General features: G+C 34.1%; 4 protein-coding genes and 1 pseudogene across 4 annotated transcripts in view; 3 read left to right on the top strand and 2 right to left on the bottom strand.

Annotated features, from left to right (window-relative positions):
• Nucleotides 1-3,008, bottom strand: part of LOC144840930 (intermembrane lipid transfer protein VPS13B-like) — a 40,100-nt gene extending 37,092 nt beyond the window's left edge. The window contains exons 1-4 of the mRNA XM_078697023.1: nucleotides 2,940-3,008; nucleotides 1,549-2,482; nucleotides 964-1,157; nucleotides 85-318 (exon numbers count right to left, since the gene is read on the bottom strand). Coding sequence (XP_078553149.1) covers nucleotides 85-318; nucleotides 964-1,157; nucleotides 1,549-2,473 — 1,353 coding nt within the window. The 5' untranslated portion in view covers nucleotides 2,474-2,482; nucleotides 2,940-3,008. The remainder of the gene's footprint in view (nucleotides 1-84; nucleotides 319-963; nucleotides 1,158-1,548; nucleotides 2,483-2,939) is intronic.
• Nucleotides 3,009-6,171: 3,163 nt separating this feature from the next.
• On the top strand, nucleotides 6,172-6,786 carry LOC144839142 (leucine-rich repeat-containing protein 51 pseudogene; annotated as a pseudogene).
• A 540-nt stretch (nucleotides 6,787-7,326) lies between these two features.
• Nucleotides 7,327-8,478, top strand: LOC144840562 (uncharacterized). The gene is made up of 2 exons (XM_078696412.1): nucleotides 7,327-7,370; nucleotides 7,615-8,478. Exon 2 carries the CDS (start codon nucleotides 7,615-7,617, stop codon nucleotides 8,440-8,442), a length of 828 nt encoding a protein of 275 aa, XP_078552538.1. The 5' UTR covers nucleotides 7,327-7,370; the 3' UTR covers nucleotides 8,443-8,478.
• A 3,373-nt stretch (nucleotides 8,479-11,851) lies between these two features.
• LOC144840818 (uncharacterized) lies at nucleotides 11,852-13,181 on the bottom strand. The gene is made up of 2 exons (XM_078696856.1): nucleotides 13,147-13,181; nucleotides 11,852-12,731 (listed from the first exon to the last, which is right to left on the bottom strand). The coding sequence occupies exon 2, from the start codon at nucleotides 12,729-12,731 to the stop codon at nucleotides 11,904-11,906; it is 828 nt and encodes a 275-aa protein (XP_078552982.1). The 5' UTR covers nucleotides 13,147-13,181; the 3' UTR covers nucleotides 11,852-11,903.
• A 2,672-nt stretch (nucleotides 13,182-15,853) lies between these two features.
• On the top strand, nucleotides 15,854-18,137 carry LOC144840651 (uncharacterized). Its single transcript, XM_078696554.1, has 2 exons — nucleotides 15,854-15,932; nucleotides 17,158-18,137. Exon 2 carries the CDS (start codon nucleotides 17,158-17,160, stop codon nucleotides 17,983-17,985), a length of 828 nt encoding a protein of 275 aa, XP_078552680.1. The 5' UTR covers nucleotides 15,854-15,932; the 3' UTR covers nucleotides 17,986-18,137.
• The last annotated feature ends 476 nt before the right edge of the window (nucleotides 18,138-18,613 follow it).

The following is an 18,613-nucleotide window of genomic DNA, read 5'->3' as shown; positions in this document are numbered from 1 at the left end:
ATTACAGTAGTTCATTTTTCTGGAAGCCTGTCCAAATGACAATAACTTGCTCTCAGTCCTCGCATACTAAACAAAAACATCTACCTGTGGTTTAATGCTATGAGTCTCAATATAATCTTGAAACGCTTCATCGACTCCACATGTGCAGTCTCCAATACCATTCAATTGTATCTCACTAAATGCTATTTGTACATTGAAGAACAACAGGCCATGCAAAAGGACTTGCAGAGTTGCACCATTTAAGTGTAATTTTAAGTATGGTTTAAACGTTGGTTTACATGGTCCATAAAATGATCTGTTTGCAGTATATTCTGTCATCTGAAATATAATTATTTATACTAATACTTATATATTCCTTTTAAGGTAAAAGTAATGCATGTTTGGGAATAAAAACTTATTTTATACTGTTTATTCTTTATTTGTCCATTCAAAACTGGCATAAAAAAATACTGTAGAAGATAAAAAAAATTCATTACAATATTATATTATACAAGTTCAATTGTCTGCATGTATTAAAAGAAAACACCCTAAAGTTTGACGAACCATATTCCTGAAACTTCCTAAAAGTAGAGACCAGTGAAAGTGATGGTGAATAGGCCCAATTAGTATGTCATGATTTCTCCTTTTCTGTGAGAAAAAGAATCCCCTTCCCTTTTGGCTGTGGTCTTGGAGGAAAATAAGTAAACCATGGTAATACTCAGGATACTGAGCTCCGGAGATTAAAGGGTTTATCTGTGGCTGCGACACGATCAATTCTACGTCCCTTAAAACTTTTGGATTGGCCAATTGGCTTCCTTAACTGTTTGGCGCTGCGAAGAATAATATGTAAATAGTACTGTTGGTATTTGTTGCAGCCAGACATAAGATCTGAGGTCTGTTACGAGTTCCTATCTTGGCAAGACAAGCTCAGCATCCTTTTGTTAGATTGTGAAAGTAAGCATTTATGCTATTTTAATTCAATACCTTAAATGTGATGGAAGCCGTAGAACAGTACATGCCAACCGAGAGGGTGGTATTAGCTGGTTTTCTAGAGGTTCCAGCATCACCTTCAAGCTCTTCATCATCCTCATAAGAAATTATCTCTGGAACATATGACCAGGCCCATGCCATCCATCCAGGTTGGTGCTGACTTTGATCATCATCTGAGGAACCTGCATCTGAAGTGTATTAGGTTTTTAAATATATCAGATAATAATTTATTCAAATGAATACACTTCTAAATGTGGTGGTCAGATTATGTATGATATAAAATCAACCACCAATCAAATCATAAATGGTACAGATACACTTTATCTGTAATCTAGTATTTTACTAATAATATATAAAGGTAAAGGTATTTAGTCACGACTCCAGATGGTCTCCCATCCAGAATGCAACCGGGCTGAACATTGCTTAACTTCGGTAATCTGACGAGAACCAGTGTTTCAATGGCCGTAATAGATACAAATTTGTTTTGAAAAATGCTCCTGCTCTGTTTGTCTATACAGCACCTGATACTGCCACTATTAAAAAATACAAACATACTATGAATTAATTTGGTTAACTAACCAACATTAGCCACTGCATCTGTTGTACTGTTTTCATTTATCAAACCTTCATTGTCCTCATCACCAGGTAAGTCAATATCACCGTAATAAAGCGCCAACACCAACTGAACAATACGTATGAACATTGGAAGCTGCGTATCATTCAACGACATGTTCAGTTCATCACATTTTAAACTCAACTTGACAGCAGTCGCACGCTTCGAGTTCAAGTGCGCATACGTCGAAAGTATTCGGATGTCCAATTGACAGCGATAAACTACTGGTTCTTGATAGTTCTCAATCTTTCCGCTTGCGTTACGTTTGTCAAGACATACTGTTAAATCGGACACTTGAACAATTCTTCGCAAGACTAAATCTGGTAACGCTACGTCTACAAATTGTTGCTCCCAGTGTTGATTTGCACCAAAAGATTCTAAAGACTTAATATTAATAGATAACACAATATCTCCCTCTGTGTACTTTAAAATGAGGTTGTTGACGACAATTTGAACGTTATTAATTATGCGATTCATCAACGACTGTACGTAACCAGGTGGCATTTCCTCGCTACCATGTGACTGACGTTTGGGTGATTTGACTTCAGATACTGCTTTTGACTTTGACGTACTGCTAGATGTGTCACTGTCATGATCGGACAATTCAGAATCTCGTAACTTTAAGCTGATATCTATCGTGTTGATTGAAACTACCACTGGTTCTGAACCAAGTCGCGACCATGGCACATGAATACGCAGCTCATGGATGTGTCCACTGACAAATGTTAAAGGCAGGTTTAGCTCTTTTTCTAGGGTGTCCAAACGTAGATCTAGGTGGTTCAGTACCAGGTCGCCTCCCCATAGCGAGAGCTGCAGATCTTCTGGTTTCAGGTTCTTGATATATTTATTTATGTATCCCAGGAGAAATGGTGACACATATGATTCCAGCATCTTTATTTCCTATAAAAAAAAGAAAAATAGTTAATCATATGTCTCATTAAAAATCAATTATTAATATTAAAAAGTTCTCTAATTAGGCCTTCTACTAGCCTAGCATAGGCCTAGATTGTAGCAGTGGTGGGGTGGTCTACTATTTAAAATAAGATAATCATTATTATACATACAGGCCTAGGCATACATGCCTGGCCTAGTAGGACCCAATACTCCTGCTAGTAACTAGCCTAGGCCAGAGGCCTAATAGGGTATTCGCCTAATATAGCCTAGACCCTAGCCTAGGCTAGGTAGGCCCTCTCTAGGCCAGCCACTTTATTAATTATTATTACGGCCTAGCTAGCTACCTCCGCTACTAGGGCCTAGGCCTAACTACTAAGCGACTAACAAAGAAAACTAGCTAGGCCTAGGCCTAGAACTCGTTTATCAGGAACGTTCTAACACCCTAAACTGAATAAAACTGTACCTTTTATAAACCAGAGTCGGTTTTTCATGTCGACTTTTAAACAATTACTGCCCAGATTCCACGTCTACTGCAGCTGTACTTACAGTACTAAACTCCCTGTCACGTCCATGATTTATCTGATGTTTTGATTACGAGCGCCCTCATGTGTTCCATTACTTTTTTGTTGTAAGAGAGAGAGAGTTCAACAATCAACGTAATAATTAATATTAATTTTATTAACAATGTTCCAACTTATTTTACTGTGGCTCCGGTATAACCGGCCATAAATCAATACCGAACGTGATCGATTAAGCCTACTTTCATTACGGATTATAAAAATGAGACAATAGAAAGTGTAACGCAAAAATAATAGATCGTTGCTGAGATTTTTAATACCCTTGAAGTACATCAATTAGACACCTAGATTTATAATAATTTTACAATTAAAATAAAGTTGTACTTTTGTACGGGACGGTATCAGATGATCTACTGTAGGCCTGCTATGTTTCAGTACTAGCCTAGAGTGGTTGAAAAAATTGGTCTCCGAGCCTATTGTACAACACGGTAAATGATAGATAGATTAAAGATAAAGATAGCCTATAACATCGACATCAGTATTGATTTATGTCATCGTGTACGATATCTCATTTCCTTCGTTTTTAATGTGTAATTATTTGTTAATTGATTAAGGTACAGTGACGTCTCACAATATGCGACAATAGTTAAGGCACCTGCGTGTTGTAATAGGCTCGGAGACCAATGGTCGAAAATATACGTGCGTCACCGGTGTTAGTAGTCGTTGTTGTAACTAAATGTAGATGTAAATGTAGTTACAACAACGACTACTAACACCGGTGACGCACGTATATTTTCGACCATTGTTTGAATTTCAGTATTGGTCTGTATACTCTAGAAGACAGCAATAATTAGCAGAAAACTCAGAACAAGAAAATATGTTGTGCCTTGATAAAACACTACACTCCTTTTTTTTCCGGTTGGATGGAAAATGCCAACTTTACTACTCTTTAATTCTGCCTCGCTTTTATATGTTCTTTAATAATGTTACGATAGGCCTAATACCGTCGCCGAGACGTCATCTATAAAGTAAAGGGTATTCCCCTTTTTTTAATATAAAATCATATAACAAAATGATAGATAAAGATAGAAAATGCATTTTCAAAATGTCATAAAAGGTATACATTGTCAAGCAATAAAATATGATAAAATTGATTTAGACTTATCCAAATACATCCGATTCACATGAGAGTGTTAATTTATCTTAATTAACATATTCTTCTACAAATCCACGTTGGCAATTGTTGTTTATAAAGATACAAAATGCATTGTCAAAATGTGTATACAGTGTCAAGTAATAAAATATGATAAAATTGATTAACAAAATAGACATAATTATCCAACGTGGGTGTAAAAATCATGGTAAAAATACAATTCACACGAGAGTGTTAATTTATCATAATTAACATATTCTTCTGCAAAATCCTCGCATTGGCATAATCCTTGATTAATCAAATGGTTATTTATTTTTTAGATAATGATTATAAGCCTGAAGCCAACTTTATCAAGGGCTCTATCTAAAGTGAAGTTAGTCTTACGCCCTTGAATTCTCTCCAATAAAGAACGCGAGACTATGATCTTAATATTGTTATCCAAATTAATTCAAATATTTACAAATTGATTCGTATACACTTAAGTCGTTTGTGAAAACAGATCTACGATCCCTGGATAACCTACTTGACAGTCTCAATAAGGCCTTCCTTTTCATTTATAACTCAACGACAACAAAAATTCTGTATAATCGCATTCATTGTGGTTATATTTTTGTAGGTTTATTTTTAATTTACTCGTTAATTACATGTGGTTGTCCACGCAACGTAGGCCTGTTTAAATGCACTACGGTATTTTGTGAAATAGATTTTTTCTTATTATTGTTATGTTAAAGATCTGAAAGGAAATGAACTTCTCCCCTGCATAGCAACCAGACACGGTGACGAAGAATTGATTGTAGATTTGAAAGAAAGAACCATCAATTGCTGTCAAGCAGACAATAAACATACTACATACAGTTAATTGCATTGCCAAACATCTCAGGTAAGTTTCATTTTAGTTTTTTTTTTCAAGTTAGGCCTAAATTGAAAATTCTTTTTTATTGGCTTTGGCAGTTTTGTCCTTTGTAGCCTAAATATAACATACACTTGTCATGCTACTTCTATGTAGGCCTAAAGCTTAATGTTTGGAACAACACATGATTAGTGACTGTCAATCAAAATGGTCTTCCATCATATAATGTGTGGGGAGAATAAATTGTGTAGGCCTAAACGGGGTAATTAATAATCGAATATGCCTACATTATTGTATCAAAATACAGTATCGTTATTAGACGATAAGTTGCTAGAGCTCTACATCCAAAAACCAGACCATTGAAGGGCTCGCAATAAATCCACTTTTCCGAATGCATTTGAATACATTAGCAAGTGAAATTCCTGCGTCCGTTTTCGAGTGACGTCAATTCGCGAGGAACATGCTCCTCCTGCAGAAAAAATGTGGTCCTTAAACATGCAAGTCTTTGCGCATGACATTGTTTTTTGTTTTGTTTTGTCAGTATAACTTGTCTACCGGTATGATTATTTAATATATTTAGTTGTTAACTGTAATCAAACCGTTATTGTGGCCTACTGGAGCCCGCTGAAAAACGTATTTTAACTTTTAATGGTCTTGTCAAAACAAAAGGGAAGAAATACAATATTATAATTACCCTAATTGTGCAATTGAGACCATTGCCTTAATTTACACATTGTACAATAACAATTTGTTATTGCTCAATTATAACCTAATATAGGCCTAATCAGTCGAATTTCCCCATGTTATTCAATGTTATTTAATTCTTGTTTCATACCTTTTTCATTTCATTTAATTTTAGGATGAAATGTTTTCTATTTTTATAGAACATTAAAAATAGAAATAAATGCGTTTTGGTGTTACCATATTAATTTAGAAAACATGATGATGATGAGTTATCTGTGCCATGAAGCAACAATGTCAATTGATAATTGAAACATCAATAGCAACGAAATGAAATATTTAAATAACTGTTAATAACATCATATTCTATGTCATTGTGTCTTTTATGCTGTTGTGTTGTGTGGCGAATAAATTGGTTGATTATTGTTTTTATTTATTTATATAATTTATTCAAAACAAAAACATAAATAAATGTTATTTTTCACCAGGAATAATGGAGTCGAAAAATGAATCAAATAAAACCTTCAAATCTAACTTGAAGACATCTGTGTTCGTGGCAGCACCAATTGACTTCTCATTTAAAAGTTTGAAAGCAATTAGTAACGAAATTCTTAATGTCGAATACCCAAGAGATGGAGTGAAAAAAATTAAAAGGGACAAAGACGGAAAATATCACAGTGCAACTATGAAACTGAATAACAATTTACTGGCAAATTGGGACGGCTTGGATGCGTTTGTTTCCAGTGCAATGCACCAGCCAGAGGCACTGATGTGGCTTGATCTGTCGTTTAACTACCTTAGCTCTGTTGATGGAGTTGTACTCGTGTTTAAAAACTTGAATATTTTGTATCTGCACGGTAACAGTATTGACAATCTGGACGAAATTGATAAGTTGACTCATCTGACAAATCTGCGAAGTTTGACGTTGCATGGAAACCCTATCGAAATCGAGACTGGATATAAACAATATGTTGTATCGACATTACCACATATTTCGATTTTAGATTTCAGTACTATTATTCGATCAGACAGAGTAACGGCTCGCTGTATCAGAGGTTTTCAAAATACAAAGAAAACTGGTAAAAGAAAACACACCACTACATTGTAAGTCTACGTCGTGTATAAAACAAAAAGTAATATCTAAATAGCACCATGAAGGTATCATTGGAAAAAAATATTCAGTTCCCCTTTCTAAATTCTTTTTATTTTCTTTATATAAGTTCCTTTTGTACCCTTTTAAGAAAGCATTAATCATCCTAAAAAATGTGGTAAAAGAGAGCTTTTAGTTTGTTTGTTATACAAAATGTTTGCACATTTGCGGGGTATCAAAATGACCGGAAATGTAGGCCTACATTTGAAAACTGCCCTGTGGTGGTTATCTTTACTTGTATGATACCAATCGGGAGAAAATGCAACTTTTAAGAATTGATATTTTAACAATAATGACTGTTCTTGGAATTGGACTCATAAACATAACTCATAAAGGTCTAGAAGCGATTCTTGTCTGTCTAAGATGTCAATAACGTTAAATGGTGTTCAAGTTTCTGGATCGGTTACAGAAGAAAATTTCTACTGGTAGTATCGGATACTATATATACGTAAGCTTGCATTTATTGGGGATCGTTAATTGAGATATTTTGCAATCAGACTTTTGAGTTTCTGTACTTCTTCTGTTAAACATCGAATTTTAAGGTAAGTTTTCTTGATTTTCACTCTTATAATAAAAATTCAAATCGACTTGAAAACGTCTTTAACATTGAACGTACGCAGCCACATGTTTCAGAAAGCGAGTGTGATCCCATTGAAACCCTTTAAAGTCGGCAACCACCGAATTCAATTCTACGTACCGTCCGCCCGGTCATAATTTGAGGTGGGGTTTGGTGATGTTACACAAACTAATCTAAATCGTATATATTATTCTTGTATCTTGATTTAGATGGCGGATAAAAAACAAGTACGTGTGATGCTGTGGTGCGTACCACGCTCAGGTTCAACGGCGTTCATTCGCTGCATGTCCAATCGAGATGACGTCAAAGCATTTCGTGAAATGTTCGTAGCATGTTCTTTCTTTGGACCAGATTCAAAAAGTAGTATTGCTGATAAAATGAACGCTCAAGTAGAAGACGACTTCACTTATGAGAAAGTTCAAAGGAAGCTGGAAGCTGAATACGACGCACCAATCATTTTCGCAAAAGACGGAGCTGCATCAATCTATGGTCACTACGAAGCATTGCCAAAAGGATACACGCACACGTTCCTGATTAAAAGTCCACACAAAATTCATATGTCTAAAAATGCAATATTCGAAAATGCAAAAAAGTGCTTTGGAAATGAAGGTGCAAATTACAACGATTCTAATAAAAACAACATAACCGGGTCACCCTTCCATGAGATGTTAGAGCTTGTAAAGTATGTCCGTGATGTGCTTAAACAAGAGGTCATCCTCCTCGACGGAGATGATCTAATCACCAATCCTGAAGGTATGATGAAGAAATGGTGCGAAGCTGTTGGTGTTCCATTTAAACCAGATATGATGAATTGGGAAAAGAACGGTGAGATTAAATGGGAAATGTCTGAAGGACACAAAATGTTTATGAACTTTTTCCCCGAAGCTTCAAAGAATGCGTTTAACAGCACTGGTTTTAGTACCCGAGTTGCCACAGATCATAGTAAAACAGATGTCCCAGAAGATGTTAGAAAGTGTATTGAAGATTCTGAACCGTATTATAAAGAGTTGTATAAAATGAGGATAACTCTTGATTAGGGATTAACTTCTGAAATATACATTAATTCAAAAGCCTCGCTAGAACTTATAAAATTGCATCAGAGACACGATGTTAATACATCGTAATTTCAAAATGATATATTTTTTATTTGTATTGTATCTCTCTTTCAAGGACAGACGAGTTATGTTTTGTTTAATACAAGCATGAATTTTGATGTCTATGATAAATAAATAACATTATGTAAGTTAATAAATAATAAGTTTATAATAAATTCATCGTCATCTTCATGAATCATTGTTTTTGTATATTGTGTTTTAAATTTGATGTAAGCGTAATGACTGGCAAACAAGGTCAAATAGTTGCATTAACCTTAATAGTCAAGGCAATTTGTGGATAAATGGCAATAGTCTTTTTCCTGATTCTGTAGTTGTTGTGCGTGATAAACTTTTCAGTGATTTTAATCGTATCCTATTCATTATCACTGTACGCAAGTACAGCCAAAATGGGTATGGTATAGCGCATAGTGCTAAACTTTTCACTGATTTAATCGTATCCTATTCATTATCACTGTGCGCAAGTACAACCAAAATGGGTATGGTATAGCGCATAGTGCTAAACTTTTCACTGATTTAATAGTATCCTATTCATTATCACTGTGCGCAAGTACAGCCAAAATGGGTATGGTATAGCGCATAGTGCTAAACTTTTCACTGATTTGAGTCGTATCCTATTCATTATCACTGTGCGCAAATACAGCCAAAATGGGTATGGTATAGCGCAGAGTGCTAAACTTTTCACTGATTTAATCGTATCCTGTTCATTATCACTGTGCGCAAGTACAACCAAAATGGGTATGGTATAGCGCATAGTGCTAAACTTTTCACTGATTTGAGTCGTATCCTATTCATTATCACTGTGCGCAAGTACAACCAAAATGGGTATGGCATAGCGCATAATGCTATACTTTTCACTGATTTGAGTCGTATCCTATTCATTATCACTGTGCGCAAGTACAACCAAAATGGGTATGGTATAGCGCATAGAGCTAAACTTTTCACTGATTTTAATCGTATGGTATTCATTGTCACTGTACGCAAGTACAATCAAAATGGATATAATATAGCGCATAGTGCTAAACTTGTCACTGATTTTAATCGTATGATATTCATTGTCACTGTGCGCACGTACAACCAAAATGGGTATGGTAGCTCACAGTGCTAAACTTCTGGATGATTTTAATCGTTAAGCTATTCATTATTATTGTGCGCAAGTACAACCAAAATTGGTATAGTAGCGCACAGTGCTAAACTTCTCATTGGTTTTAATCGCATCCTATTCATTATCACTGTGCGCAAGTACAATCAAAATGAGTATAGTAGTGCACAGTGCTAAACTTCTCATTGGTTTTAATCGTATCCTATTCACAGAGTAAACTTTTCACTGATTTTAAACGTATCCTGTTCATGATCACTGTACGCAAGTATAATAAAAATGGGAATAGTAGCGCACAGTGATGACCTTTTTACTGATTTTAAACGTATCCCATTCATTATCATGTGCGCAAATATAACAAAAATGGGAATAGTAGCGCACATGCTAAACTTTTCACTGATTTTAAACGTATCTCATTCATTATCACTGTACGCAAATACAACAAAAATATGAATAGTAGCGCACATGCTAAACTTTTCACTGATTTTAAACGTATCCTATTCATTATCACTGTATGCAAGTAAAATAAAAATGGGAATAGAAGCGCACAGTGATAAACCTTTCACTGATTTTAAACGTATCCTATTCATTATCACTGTACGCAAGTACAATCAAAATGGGAATAGAAGCGCACAGTGATAAACTTTTCATTGATTTTAAACGTATCCTATTCATTATCACTGTTCGCAAGTACAATCAAAATGGGATTAGAAGCGCACAGTTGTAAACTTCTCATTGATTTTAATCGTATCCTACTCATTATATCACTGTGCAATATCAGTTTTGATATTATAAATTTAACATAACTATTATAGAAAAAATATTTGTAAAACTGTGTTTAAAAAATATGTCGTTAAGTTATATTTTTACTAACATAAAGTTATTGAAAAAATGTTACTTTTAGATAAAAATGTCAATTTGACGCAAGACTATTATAATGTTTGCTATCATTAGATAGATAGCTATCATATGATACTTCGTTTGATAAGGTATGTTAAAGTAGTCATAAGTTATATCTAAAAAAGTGATTAATACCAAATTGACCTCTAATGACTCTAAATTATGTGTTCCACTAGCCACATTTTGGTAGATTTTGAAAAGAAAGTCCTAACAAAGATTAAAAAACTTTTTTTTTTCCATTTTTAGGTTGCTGCCTGGACTATTAGTATTACCCCATCAAAATCGGAACTGGATTGTATCGACATTTCAACATAATTATTTCTATTTTCAAATTTACTTTTCAACTATTGTATTGTATAATATTCTATTCAATGAGATAAACTAACGGCTTGAAGTTTGAAGTACAAACGTAACGAAGAAGCGAAACACAATAGGTAAGCAGTGTCTTCTTGAATGAGCAAGTTATTCACGTTAATAAAATATATATACTTCAGAACAAACACAACTTTTAGAGGTATTAGTGTCCCCCTGAACAAATATGAATATGCCATTTTATTGTCACATAATAGTTATTCACTTTGACTAAAAATTGTTGTTTGAAAAAAAATATTTACCTGAAACTGTAATAATTTAAAGCAAAAAAAAAAGTCAAATTGACTGGAAGTCAATGGGTTTTTGGTTGAATTTAACCTTCTTTTTCTACGGAAATGATTAACTGCCTATGGCCTATTCAAATTCTTTATTTTTATTAATCTTCATTTTTCATGTATTTGAGGGAGAAATTTAAAAAGAGATATGATTATAGGAAGCTTTCGCTTTGCTACCTTGGTTATAGTTGATCCAGTATGAAATGTAGTCATATGATAAGTTGCTTTTTGTTGTGCTATATTTGGTAAAAATTGGATATGTTGTATTAATAGACATCACTCACTGAAGCCAAAAAAGTATTTGCTCTATTATTTTTTGTTAGCATTATATTATCCACCGAAGCCTAGTGCGTCATACAACCTTTTCAACATATTTAACGTGCAAAAAATGTTTCTGTGCAATAGTATACAAATAATGAATGCTTATGAGTGTTATTGTACAAATAATGGCATGAGGTGAATGGACGTTGTATTTCAACGAGGCGAAGTTATTTGTTAATTTTTTCGTGTGTTTTTTACTACGGAAGTAACTTTATTAAAACTACAAAGTAATCTATTCAAAGTATGTTTTTATTTATCTTAATGTTCCGTTTAAAAATTTATGTCGTATATTCTAATCGAAAAGCTCATATTTTACCAATTTCAACTCATTATTATAAATAAAATCGTTGAAACAAAATATAATTGTTACAAAGTGAGGTTTCCAGAATACCTGTATATCTATAAAGATTATATTATTTCTAATCTAAGGTCATTTTCATTTTATACAACTCTTTATAATAAGGTTCAGATTCTTCAATACGCTTTCTAACATCTTCTGGGACATCCGTTTTACTATGATCTGTGGCAACTCGAGTACTAAAACCAGTACTGTTAAACGCATTCTTTGAAGCTTCGGGGAAAAGTTCCATAAACATTTTGTGTCCTTCAGACATTTCCCATTTAATCTCACCGTTCTGTTCCCAATTCATCATATCTGGTTTAAATGGAACACCAACAGCCTCGCACCATTTCTTCATCATAGCTTCAGGATTGGCTAGTAGATCATCTCCATCGATGAGTATAATCTTTTGTTTGAGTTCGTCCCGAACATACTTTACCAGTTCAAGCATCGCATAAAATGGTGATATAATATTCGCTGTAGATGCTTGGCAAATTGGCAGATTTGAAGCCCCAATGTGCTTCCTGGCATTTTCAAATAGTAAGTGTGTGGATATGTGAATTTTATGTGGACTTTTGATGAGGAAGGTATGTGTATAGCCTTTTGGTAAAAACTCAAAGTTCCCGTAGATAGCTTGCGATGCGTCTTTCGCCAAAATAATTGGAGCGTCGTACTGGGCTTCTAGCTTTGCTTTAACTTTCTTATAGGTGAGATCTTTTTCTACTGGTACGTTCATTTTCTCGGCCATATCAATGCGTGCCTCTGGGCCAACGAAATTGCATGCCACGAACAGTTCACGAAAAGCTTTGACATCATCTCTATTGGAGATACATCGAAGGAACGCCGTTGAACCTGCGCGTGGTACGCACCACAACATTACACGTATTTGTTTTTGCTCAGCAGCCATCTAAAATATAAACATCTTAATTTTAGTTTTATAAAAACGATATAGTCTATATTCCTGTTTTCTGTTTAAAACTGTTATCATTTCCAGTTCTTAATTTATCCAACAACACAAGTTGATTTGCATTATTGTACTAATTTTGTAGACCTACAAAATTCAAACAGAGTGGGGCCTGATTCATTGACCGTTAATAATCCCCTACATCCCTCTTATAACATAAATACTTTAGATTCTAAATTGGGAGATAAAGACCTAGTACTGGGACTTGTTTAAGCCACTCACTCTCAAAGGTGACTTACTGTAGGCATAATTTCCTCTATCTAATAGGGCCATGGGTTCAGAAATGTTGTATCCACCGGTCCTGTTGATCGGTTTAATAAAAACGTGGATGAATAATAAAGTTTACTGTATTACTAACCTTAAGTGTTTAGAAATATCTTGGGCAGGTCACACACGCACGACAAGCAGAAGACAACAAGCGTGATTGAATGTGAAAGTGGATTGTTATACAACATTTTGTAATAAAATATGTTATTACATACCAGCAAATATTTCATCTAAAAAATGTATCATGTTATACTGGTACGATAACAAAAGGCTTAACTGCATTAATTCCTGGAGTACCTGTGTCACCACAATGTAATCCAGGTTTAATTAGCGCGCTGTTAAATCTCCCCCTACTTTCGACGAAACGCAATAACGTAAAGCGCAACGCGTATGATTTGACACCAATACAAAGTCAAAATACTTACGGCCGGCTTACGTCCCTGAGTTGCATCAAAGTCAAGCATGTCGTGTTAATCTCTGTCTTACTATAAAACTAGTTTTACATAAAACAAGTGTGCTTCGCTCCATCCACCTTTTCTATTTATATGTCTAGAACACGAATTCCATTCATCAATCCATTCATTCATGTATCGTTTAAAGTAGTTTTAAAGTTTTCTAAATCATAGAGTCAAACTTTAAATTCACGGATCTAGTCTAGTCTTAATTGAAGTGAGACATAGCGGCACTACTTCCCGAAGTATTAAACGTTACACAGGCGAATTAGGTAAACACAAGTTTCAAATGTTTGTGTAATTTTAAGGATTTTGGCCTTTTATTTTCAAGTTCATAGGTCGAACCCAGATGACAACATTAAATAATATTTTATCACATCAGTGAAAGTGAAAACGTTTTTGACCGTATACCCAGCATGTTGCCCAAATTATATTTTTCAAATCAATCTGAAATGCCAGTTGTTTACAGAAATGCTATTTTTCGGTGAACGACTATACATTCCATCACAACATGTACATTCACAGAAAATTGTAAAGATACCAATTTATTTAACTTCAGCAGCTATTTTCAGTGTTATGGCTGAAAATTGTTGATTACAGGAAAACCAATTTCTGCAACAGATTTTAAATTCAGTTAACACATTTCAAACTAGCATTACTGACTTATTTTATTCATCAACAAAATAAATAAAAAGGATAATCAATAACAAATCACAAACAAAATTAGTAACACGTTGAAATTTAATAAGTTAAAAAATGCGATTAATTAGGAGAATAGTTCATGAGTTGAAATGATGAACTCTAACTAGACAAGACCAATAGTTTATAAACAGTAGGACATGCTTTTTATAAATAAACCTCATTCAAACGTGCATTAGAACCATTAATTATCACTATAATTTATTACTTTTACATCTTGTCGTTACAAACATTTTACGTTGCGTCGATTTCGCAATTATTCAATGGGAGTTTCCTGTTAAACCGCACGTTTTTACGACAAATATACATAGTCGTAACAAAACTGGGATTCTTACGTTGACAAGAAACCAACATTTAGTATAGGTAGATACGTAATTAACAAATATATATAATATACTCTGTATGAAAAGCTTAGGCCTCTACCGCAAAATAAGTGTTTCGGTGTAATAAGAATCATAAGTTCATTGACTTTTTCTTGTACAGCAGGACAATTTTCTAAACTGCATTAGGCCTATTAAAAACTAACTTCTCTAAGCTTTTTTTCACAATATTATATCTTTAGAGACACATTTCTAATCTAGGGTCATCCTCATTTTATACAACTCTTTATAATAAGCTTCAGAATCTTCAATACACTTTCTGACATCTTCTGGGACATCTGTTTTACTATGATCTGTGGCAACTCGAGTACTAAAACTAGTGCTGTTAAACGCATTCTGTGAAGCTTCTGGGAAAATGTTCATAAACATTTTGTGTCCTTCAGACATTTCCCATTTAATTTCACCTTCCTTTTCCAATTCATCATATCTGGTTTAAATGTAACACACAACAGCCTCGTTCGGTAAATCTCGCGTTTCTCGATGAAAAAAAAAATAAACATAGCAGTTGTAAGCTAATTTGATCAAATTATACTCCAGTGTTTATTGATGAATGTATTCATGGGCATAATATAGAATAACTAGTTTTCTTTGATGTGAAATTTAATTTAGAAATGCAATTCTTCAAATGTGATTTAGTATGATTATTTTACTGTTTTTCAATAGTTTTCGCTTAATACACTGGCTTAAATTGTGTCAAATTTGGGTCGGGACAAACTAGCTTTATTGTATTATGTTAATATTTACCACTAACATAGCTTTTATTTTTAGTTAAATATGTAAATTGTGCTAGCCTGTGGATTTTAAATAAAAAAGAAATACACTATGAACAGTACTAAACACATTTACTTTGAGTGTAGGCCTATCGTCGCCACCTATCACCTATATTTAGCCAGCTGTAATCACATGAATTCATGGGCTCTTTCTTTATGGATCACTGATTTTGACTAAAACGTAAAAACTGCGGGTGCATTTTCGACCTTGATTACTAGAGGTCTAACGTGAAACGTGACCTACTGGTACTAAAAAGTATAGGCCTAGTGGAATTAAATTGGATCATTCTAAAATTCGTATTACTGTGATTATAGTGTCGCAGCGTAACATAATACAGATTCTGTGATATGATCATGCCACATATTATAATCACAGTGGCGAAAGAGTTGCTGGTCGTTGCAGATTCGATTCAAGAACGTATCTAATCACGTGGATAACTTAATCTAAATCAGCTTAAGATCTACAATTACTTAATATAGGCATATAAATTTAAAAAGCACTGTGTTTCAATCAAACTGTTCTTTGCTTGACATTCGTTAGAGTAACCTGTCCAAGATATTTCTTTAAAAAGTGAGGTTAGTGTTTTACTTAATTTTACTTAATCATTCTTTTTTTTTGCAATGACAATGTGACCAAGTTCCATTGCAGTTATTCACAGTCTAAAATGTGCATGTTACAACCTAGATGTGTCAATGTCGAGATGCACATTTTCCAAACAGGTTTCTACCGTTTAGATTTTGTAAGCTTTTATTCTACTTTGATGTAGACTAATTCCACTTATATTGTTCCCCTGAAAATATGACATTTTAATGTCACATAGACGTTTTTCAATAAAAGTATTTACCTGAAAGAAAAAGTAATTTAAATCAAACAAAATAGTCAAATTGGCTGCCAGCCAGAAGGTTCTATTTCTGTTTTTTTTTCTACGGAAGTGATTAACTTGATTAAAACTACAAAAAGGCCTATCAAAGTCTGATTTAATTTTATAAGCTTCATTTTTCAGTATAAGCCTGTCCAGCCACGGGGAGGTGCGCATCTTAGGGTGGTGGAATTAATTTTAGGATTGCAACCTTTCACTATTATTAAAAATGATTGTTTAAACAAATAATAACTGATTTTTTTTGGCCATGTAAATATATAACTTTAGAAATTAAACAGGTTGGAAAATTTGAGGGTATGAACCTACTTGCCCGGAAATGGCACTCTTACACTAACATTCTTAGAACTGGTACTAAATTTAAAAGGTTAAAAAAAGATGTAAATAACTGATGTACTGGACACCAAACTTGAGGGTGATGAACCTGTAGGCCTACTTGCCCGGAAATTTCACCTTTTAACTAAAAATGTCTGTATAAAGTCATACAGCTACTATTATTCAAAATGTTCAAAATAGTAACTAAACTGAAAAAAATTGAAATTCTTCGCTCCACTTCTTTTTGGGACTGAGGTGGGAAAATTTGAGAATATGGATCTGTAATTTCCCATTGATCATCCCTACTATAATACTACTTATAATGATATTTTAGTGTCTGTGTGCAATGTTATTCAGATGGTTAAAATAGCAACTAAACAAGCCAATGTAGCCTAAATTTAAAATAGAAATAGAAGCGTGGCTGCATTTGTTTTCCTTTTCCGAACTCTTTGCCCTTATATTAAGGGAAAGATAGCAGTTTTAAACCGTGGTATCCATGTTGAGAAAAACTAAAGGCAGCAATGTTTTTTAACACAAACATTATAGGCCCAAACTGTTTTATATCAAACAAGTTGTTTATTAAGTTGATTTTTTTTTCCTTAAATTAGATGGCTACTGAGCAAAAGCAAACACGTGTAATGTTGTGGTGCGTACCACGCGCAGGTTCAACGGCGTTCCTTCGATGTATCTCCAATAGAGATGATGTCAAAGCCTTTCGTGAACTGTTCGTGGCATGTACTTTTATTGGACCAGAAGCACGCACTGATATCGCCAAGAAAATGAACGTACCAATAGAAGAAGATTTCACCTTTAAGAAGGTTAAGGCGAAACTTGAAGCCGACTACGACGCTCCAATTGTTTTTGCGAAAGACGCATCAAGCGTCATCTACGGGAACTTTGAGTATTTACCGAAAGGTTATACACATACCTTCCTCATTAAAAGTCCACATAAAGTTCACATTTCGGAACACTTACTATTTGAAAATGCCAAGAAGCACGCTAGGACTTCATTCCAGCAATTTGCATCTTCTAGAGCAAATAGTATTAGATCGCCATTTTATGCCATGTTTGAACTGGTAAAGTATGTTCGGGACGAACTCAAACAAAAGATTATACTCATCGATGGAGATGATCTACTAGCTAATCCTGAAGCTATGATGAAGAAATGGTGCGAGGCTGTTGGTGTTCCATTTAAACCAGATATGATGAATTGGGAAAAGAACGGTGAGATTAAATGGGAAATGTCTAAAGGACACAAAATGTTTATGGAACTTTCTCCCGAAGCTTCAAAGAATGCGTTTAACAGTACCGGTTTTAGTTCCGGAGTTGCCAGTGATCACAGTAAAGCGGATGTACCAGAACATGTTAAGAAGTCTATTGAAGACTCTGAACCTTATTATAAGGAGTTGTATAAAATGAGGATGACTCTCGATTAAAAATATAATCTGTAAAAAGATATACTTTGGAAACAAGATCATTTTGTTTTAGATAACTTTTTAGTTAGTTGTGTGAACATTATTTAGTAACGCGCATAAGGGCATCTTTTGCATTTGATTGATACATTTCGTATTATGTGCCATGCATTAGTTAGCTATTGCACCGATTGGAATCACTATTTGTATTTTAACCACCCGTTCTATTCCGCTATTGAAAGTCAAAGAGTCCATGTTCATGTCCAATTCAAGATGACAGCAGTAGATTAATTAAGTTTACTCTAGAACAGTGGTGTGCTATCAAACAAATATTGAATGTGTTGTGTTTGTTGACCCGGGGGAGAATATTTCATTCGTTGAAACCTTATTACCTACTAAACTAGGCTTCACCTTGTTGAAAGAGTCTTATGAATAATAACTATAATGTTGTCCCATTCAACTCAAGATTCATCATTTGTTTATTAAATTGATTAAAAACGTATGCTAACTTCGAAGTGTTAAATATTGTTGAATTTTGATTCATGATTGTTAATTGTTATTTTTTTTATGAATAAAACATTACGGTACCGTATTATTAGTATTCTGTACTACATTTAAAAGTTTGTTTGTAGAAGAATTCGGTTTCCAGTAT

This window comes from Antedon bifida, chromosome 4 (assembly GCF_963402885.1).
Source record: "Antedon bifida chromosome 4, ecAntBifi1.1, whole genome shotgun sequence".
Lineage (NCBI taxonomy): Eukaryota > Metazoa > Echinodermata > Crinoidea > Comatulida > Antedonidae > Antedon > Antedon bifida.
The sequence above is the reverse complement of the archived record's forward strand: the minus strand, read 5'-3'. Positions and strand labels throughout refer to the sequence as shown.